Here is a 7,970-nt window from a genome sequence, read left to right on the forward strand (position 1 = left end):
ATATTTTTTATCTAGAATTTTTTATCAATGAGCTTTTGATGTGTTGGTGAAGTTGAATGACTTTTAAAGACTCCAACGGATATTAAATCTTGTTGAATGTAAAGTTCCATTATAAAATAATTAAAATAACTTTGTAGAAAAGAAAAATCATATAAATATTCTATATTTCTGAATTTAAAAACAAACACAGCAATGCACAAGTAAGGGTGATCTACGCAGAAGTCAATCAAATGAGCAAACAGACAAATCAACTGGAAGCACTGAAACGAAAAACAAACAATATTAATAGTAAAAGAGGTTTAAAACATTATCAATGTTAATAGAATTTCAATTTATTTTTATTTTTGTCAAAGGCAGTTCAATGAATAAATGATGATGAGATGAGCAGGAAATAAACCAATAAAACAGATAATAGAAAAGCATTATTGCCAACCGCTAAAGGATGAAGGTTGGGAAGAAATGAGGTGATTAGGGTTTAGGTTTGAGTGCAGCCTTGAGCGTCTCAACAGTTTGGACGTCTGTCTTGAATGATTTGGCCAGAACATCGTCTGTTATGCCGCTTCCAAAGAGAGCTGAAGGAAATGTGACAGTGCCAGCACTGGCGCTGCCAAACGCAGAAATAGCAACGGCCTTGTTATTAATGTCCTCATTCATTTGAAAATGGAGAAGTCCTTTGGGAAACACGAATAAATCTCCTCCATACAGGGTCTGAGTGAAGAGCTTCCCGGTGGTGTCAACGACTCCAACGAGGAGACACCCGCTCATAAGATAGAGAAGTTCAGAAGCGCGAGGGTGAGTGTGAGGAGGGTTCACCCCGCCAGCAGGGAACTGCAGCACAGCCATGGAAACGCCCAGCCCATTCAACGCTGGAAACTCTGCCATTGCCGCCTTTGTCACTTTGGCTGCGGTCTGCCCGGTTAAATTGTTCTTTCCAACCTCTCTGAAACCCGTGAATGTGAAGAAACTGCCATCCAAATGTGTTGAATTTTGGCCCGCTGGAACAACAAAATCGGAAAGGATATCAGGATCCGATGCATGCGTCACTCCCACTACAGTGAAAGCCAAGAAGATCGCCACCAAGCTGGCTCTGCTAAACTTCATCTCTCTCTTTGGATATTAGAACTTGTGAGCAATGAAAAAGAAAAACTATAAATGGCAGTGAGATGGGATCATTAGAAACCTTGCATTTATAGAAGCAACAGAGGTGCCTTGTGATTGTTTGTAGAGAATAGCGTGGAGAACAATGTTGAAGCCGGCTTGTGTTTGGGGTCTTCTCCCTGGATTTACACCACCACTTTGGTCTCCTCGTCCCGGCGACGAAGTCGAGCTAGAATGTACTACAATTCAGCAAATTCGTGGTCATCAATATTGACGTTGATGAGTCAAGGGAATGTGTTAATCATTTACCCTAATTCCCAAATTCCAAATGATCATTTTCTAAAGAGTTTAATATCTATTCTCATCTTTACTTTTTAGTTGTATCTCATTTTATAGTTCCTCAAGTTAAATTTTAAGAAGTGGGGTTGTTTATCAAAATGCCTAAAGTTAGTCTTGTAACTACACCATCTTATTGTAGGGACAAATTTATTTTTTTTGAAACACATTTAAATTTTCAAGAGTAGAAATTAATGTTGAAGTTGTTCTTATATATAGATGTTAAGTTTAAAAGGATATAGTTTTAGTGTTCTTTTACACTAATCTTCTTCATGCCAGATATAATATGCTTTCGTAATTCATTGTAGATTAGAATGCTTATATTAATAATTTAATATTTCTTTAATCAAGGTTTCAAATTGTATCATATTATCCATCATTAAGGTGTTGAGAATTTTTTGAATTACATTGTAGAATTAAGTCTTTAAAAGAGTGCCTTTAACCAATAAAAACCAAGAAACACATTTAATAGAGAGAAGTTATAAAATTTGTAACAAAAAGAAATTGCATTTGTAATAACAATTAATATAAAAGTGTCACTTGATTTGTAGATTAATTTAATCTAAATGTTTTCATTGCATTAGTAATATCTGTTCACTCAATTAAAAGATTTTATTAAATAGTAAAAATTATTAAAAAAAAAATTATATTTATTTTATCATATTTTATAATATTATGTAGGAGTTAATAGTAAGAAATCTTTAAGAAATAGTAAAAGTATCATGTCAAATAACTATGAAATTGGTGTAACTAATAATTGCTATGAACGAATGACGTCACAGGTGGTGGACCTCATCCCTATTTGATTATTCAACAATACCAACCCAATGGGGTTTGAAGTTTAATGGGAAGAACAACAACACCACAACATAATCATCACATCATAACACTACTGGCAATTGGTTATGCTTATTTTAAAAGTGATTTGAATTATCTGTATTTCTTTGTGTTCCCTTGTATCCTCAAAATTGTCAATTTTCTATATTTATATTTGCTCCCGAGATTTCTACATTCCATTAGTGATATATAATTTGAAAATCTTGATACAACAGTCTGCATTAAATTCCTCTATGGAACTCTTGCAACCTTTTCCACATCCATACCATATTCATTTGATCATTATAAATTACTAATATGTTAGGATTAAAGTGTTATTTACCTTTCAATCCTATGTATTATTTATGTGTCCCAAATACTATTGGAATGTGTCATTAGATGAATATGGTGTAATTAAAACTAATCTTTTGATTAAAACTAACTTATAATCTTACCATTAGTCGATAAGCATGCATTTATGAAGAAGGTGGAGTTTTTTATTACAACAGGTGGGTAAGGCCCCCAACCCATTACAAATCATAAATATGAACCATCAAAACTAGTATAGAACCAAAATAGTCACAGGAAAAAGAAAAACAAGGCAACCAACAAAGTAACAACAGAGCTAGAGCCAATAGAAAACATCCTATTTAAAATCAAAATTTTGGGACTACTTATCTAACATTCAAACTAGAGGTTGAAGACTTATTAGTGGAAATTCTCTTATTGCATTGAACAACTCACTAGGTAGATCCATCAGTACAATTAGAACAACACTGACCCTTAGACAAAAAAGGTGGGTTAGCGGAAAAAAGTTAGAAAGGGCAATATCATTAGGTTACATGGCAATATCAAGAGAAACAACCGAAGAATCATTAACACCATTGTGATCCTTTGAAATTATATATGTCAAAGCATTTTTTTGAAAAACATCAACTGGAGAAACAATAGAAGAAACCCTACAAACAACATCTATTATTTAATTGTCAAAAGTAGATTTAATCTGAAAAACAACACTAGTAGGTAAATCTATAACAAGATGACAGATATGTTTGGGTTAAAATATTTAAGGTAGAAAAAAAACACCATGTCAGGAGGAGGACGAGAAATGGTTGGGATTCTTTGTCAGGTTTTATGAAACCTAGTGTTCAAATCCGTTATATCTTCCTGAGGGGCCATTTTAATAGTTATTAATTATTGCAACAAGGATGACCAATCTCCTTTCTCGGTGAAGTGCTCAAAAAATGATCTTCAAGCTGATCCCAGTCTCTAATGGAATTTGGTAGTAAAGATTGGTACCAGTCCTATGCTTTGCCTTTGAATGGAGCTGCAAGTAGCCCCAATGCCACATTTTATGGAGTTACGTTATGAATTGTGCATGCATCAGCTACATCCTACAAATTCTCTACAGGCACCTTAGAATCCTCTCAGGTAAGTTTTGGTAGAGCCTTAAAAATAGATGCAGGAATAGGATCCCAAACTATTGGAGGAGCTGGCAGAATAAGAGGACTTCTTCTATTCCATGTTATAAGATTTTGTGGAGCTACCATTCCCACTTGGACTTGTGCTTGAGTTTGTGCACCGATTCGTGGGGCTCTTGCTTTCACTACCATTACCAACAAAGGCACTAGAAAGATAGGATTTACCATTGTTTATGATCTAGTTGTGTGTGTAAAAAGTGGACCTGTATTTGTATCTGATTACACACCACTTCAATTAAGTCATTAGATGCATGGTTAGTAAATCAATAATCAATGAATAATAAAACCATTACAAAGCGACCTATATCCTTCTAGTAGATGCGAGTTTAGTTTTTCTCTCGGAGTTATTTATGCAACACCAGTCACTAAATGACACCTAAATGAAGGATTTAATCTATATGTATGCAAGATTAAGCTAAATGGATGCAAGATTAAGCTAAATATGCAAGACTAAGCTAACATGATTTAAGCAATTTATCCATCTATATGATTCTAATCAAACTAACATTATTCAAGCAATATGATTAAGCTAATGCAATATTCTCAATGCACAAAATCTCAATAGACCTAGAGCACAAACAGCATAATAATAATAAATCTCCAAGTTTTCTCGAATGAGAGATGAGAGCCTGAATTTATAGAAAATTCAAAGAGAGACCAATGATCAAGATCAATCAATGATGAGCAATAGAGATTCTCCAAGAGGAAGCACGATCCAGGTGAAATGATGTGATTGGCTGTTTTTCTCAGCTTTAAAGGAAATTGAACTAAATTTAAGAATTAGAAAAATTGATTTATTTCATATTTTATATTTTTATTCAATTTTGATATTTAACTGATTTAATTGATTTAATTGCTTTTCTGAGATTTTTCAATTTAATTCCTTTTTTATTTCCTTTCTCAATTTTAATTCTTTTTTTCAAATTAATTCCTTTTTTAATGATTCAATGGAAAATTAATTTATTAATGAAATATGCTAGCATATTTAATTAAATAAATACGATAATTGATTTAAAATGATTTACTTAGAATGATTAATTAACTAAATAAATATTTAATTAATATAGATGATTTATTTGCCATGTGACATTGATGACTGAGAATTAATTAATTAATTAATTAGGTGCTCATGATTGATTTAATTTGCCTTTGGTTAGGACCTTGGTGATGTAGTCAAGATTAGGGGCACATGGTTTAGATGACCATTATTAGGGTATTACATTTGCCCCTCTTTGAATTGATGTGCGAGCAGTGCATTGATTCAAAGAATAGTTGATGTCGAAGAGATATCAGTTATGAACTTGATGGATCACAAACCCATGAAGAGGGAGATGGTGAGCTTGATTTGAAGCGATGAAACTAAATAGATTGATTAAAGTGATACCAATCCCGAACTTGATTGAACTAGGACCGATGAAGAGCGAGATACCGATCATAAACTTTATGAATCAAGAAACAAGTATTGATCTAGAACTTGATTGAACTAGATTGAGTGAAGAGATGAAACCAATTTCGAACTTGATTTCGATTGAGCAAAACAAAATGTCCAGCTTGATTTGATGTGATGAGACTGAACACCTATTTCGATTGAGTGTGATTCAAACGAAGACAATATTAGCTTGATTTGATGTGATGAAACTGATATGACCCTAGAGATTAATTTGATTTTGAAGAACAATGAGGTTTTGTTTGATTAATATTTGATTTATATTTGATTAATCTTTGATTTAAAAGATTTTTTTCTCAACTTTCGATGAAGATTTGAAAAATTTCTCGAGTTTTTGATGATTCAATCGTTGATAATGATGATGTAATGATTATGCCCCCTCGGGAGAGAAATCGAAAGATGGTGAGGTCATAGTGATTTGAGGCAATTGAAATGATAAAAGGATTTAGCGATGATAATCTGAGAATGAAGATGTACTGAAGAATTAAGTTGAAATCAGAGGTGATTTGAGAAAAAAATGATGAGAAAAAGTGATCTGAAGATGAAAGTACCAAGTGGTCAACATTGTGAGAATTTATCTAGAAAAATGATGATAGATTTCGATTTCAATCCTGAAAATGGACTCAAGATGGTTGATCTAGTCAAGGCTATAATTTTCACATCCATTGGAGCAAGTTTAAAAATTAGGTTTTTCTATATAAGGGGTTGAATGTGTCATTTTCATTTCGTTGTCACCTCTCAAAGTTCAAAATTTCAAAAACCTTCTCTGCAGCAAAATGGAAATTCCTGAGTATACCCACTGATTCAAGCTACAAAGACGACATAATCGACCTTGAAACTATCCCCCTGCGGTAAGTGATCCATCTTTAGTTGTTAAATTTCTAAATTTCTAAATTTTTGCATGAATTTTTTGTTTGAAATTTCATTTTAGTTCATGTTTGTTCATTTCATCGTATGGAGAACTAAGGTTTGTCATACGAGTATCTGTCAAGCATTGTTTACTCGTATTAAGTCATTTGTTTTGTCATTTTGTGGGCACCCTTGACTCATACGAGACATGTTATAAGGTTTTGTTTAGTCGTTCTACATTGGTCAATGACTCACATTGTATAGTTTACTCATACTACCCGAATTCTTTACTTGTATGAGTTGTTGCCCCTCTGTGTTTACTCGTTTCAAAAACAGTGAGCATTTTTTTAGCATTGAAACTTAAAATTTTGATTTCCGTGATTGATTAGTTGGATTCATGGGCACTTTTGACAACTTTCTAACCCAATTTGTATTGCATACTGATGATTTGTCATTCAATTTTGCAGGTTAGCTTGCTAGACATACAGTTTTGATGTACCTATCCGCCCACTATGAGATTAGTTCGGTAGCTCTCAGATGCTTAGAGGGATCATATCGATGCATGTGGTTTTGGATACTTGTTGCAGATGCCAGATATTCATGTGAATCACGGATTGCTTAGTGTGTTAGTCGAGAGATTCCATTTAGAGTGTAACACTTTTCACCTGCCTGTCGGGGAGATGATGATTACTCCCGAGGACATATATAAGATTTTGAGGATTCCATTTTCAGGCAACAAGGTGGACTATGATTCTTCTCCTCAGGTGGGGATTACAGCATTATGCAGGTTATTCCATGATGACAGTCTCATAGTGCGCTCCATTTTGTGGGATGACATGATGAGCAGATATGGAGGGAGATTTCTTGTCGCTTGTGTGCTCGCTGGACTTATAGGATGCTTTGTTATGCCGAACAAAGGACATCAGGGATTCTTATGTGGCTGGGGGAGGATATTGGAGATGTTAGTTTCTCAATCGAGGAGATTAGGTTGGGGATCCTGCTTGTTAGCACACATGTACCATGAAATGCATGAGAACATACCGAGATGCGAAGAGAATGGCTGCTGGGGTTCTTGTATTATAGATATGGGCATGGGAGCATATCCCAGTTTTCAAGGCAGTTTTTAATGATTCTAGAGAGCCACATCAACCCATCATGTGTCAATATTTAGGTTATTTGACGCAGCCCCACATGGAGAAGACAAGTTTCTGAAGGTGCTAGTTGGATGACTTGATTACAGTTGTTTGGAGGCCTAACAGGGATTTAGAGGAATGGGATGACTGGAGGCGAGAGCGGAGATTGATGTTTATGACACGCCCACTCAAGGTGATATCATGGACTATCATTGAGAATTTTGTTGTTAGTTGGGTTATGAGGCAATATGGGCGAGTTCAGACCATTTCACAGGAGTTTACTTCTTACACCCGGTTCGAGGATGAGGAGAGGAAGGGATGGGGGCCAAATTTATATTACGCCCTGGCAGAAAAGGAGTTGATAGCCCTCCAGCCACAGTGCTGGGACTATTTAGAGGATATTGTTGATGCGGGGGTGACCCCAGAATACAGGGATGAGTCATTAAGACATCCATTCCCATGATTTATAGATCCAGCAGAGTGAGCACCTCAGATTGATGAGGGTGGAGATGATGTATCGGATTAGGCATAGGGACATAGAGTAGATCCACCTAGGCGGATAGGAGGTGATCCTAGTGCGAGTGGCAGCAGGGCACCAGCGGCTAGTCAGCAGCGGAGGAGAGGAGAGGGTGGTTCATTGGGTGCAGTCAGAGGTGAGGGATGTGGAGCTCGGGGTGCAAAGGCTAGAGGTGATATTGGTGGTGAGGGGGAGATGGGAGAAAGAGATACCCCTCAATAGGTGCAACGGCAGAGAGATGAGCCAGTTGAGGGAGGAGAGGAGGAGATACCACGTGGACAAATGCCAGCGGA

The 7,970-nt window shown here is 35.7% G+C and overlaps 1 protein-coding gene across 1 annotated transcript; it reads right to left on the reverse strand.

Annotated features, from left to right (window-relative positions):
* Nucleotides 1-468: 468 nt before the first annotated feature.
* On the reverse strand, nt 469-1,101 carry LOC131045221 (germin-like protein 9-3). The gene has a single exon (XM_057978768.1). The coding sequence runs from the start codon at nt 1,099-1,101 to the stop codon at nt 469-471; it is 633 nt and encodes a 210-aa protein (XP_057834751.1).
* Between the last annotated feature and the right edge of the window lie 6,869 nt (nt 1,102-7,970).

Source organism: Cryptomeria japonica, chromosome 10 (genome assembly GCF_030272615.1).
Source record: "Cryptomeria japonica chromosome 10, Sugi_1.0, whole genome shotgun sequence".
NCBI lineage: Eukaryota > Viridiplantae > Streptophyta > Pinopsida > Cupressales > Cupressaceae > Cryptomeria > Cryptomeria japonica.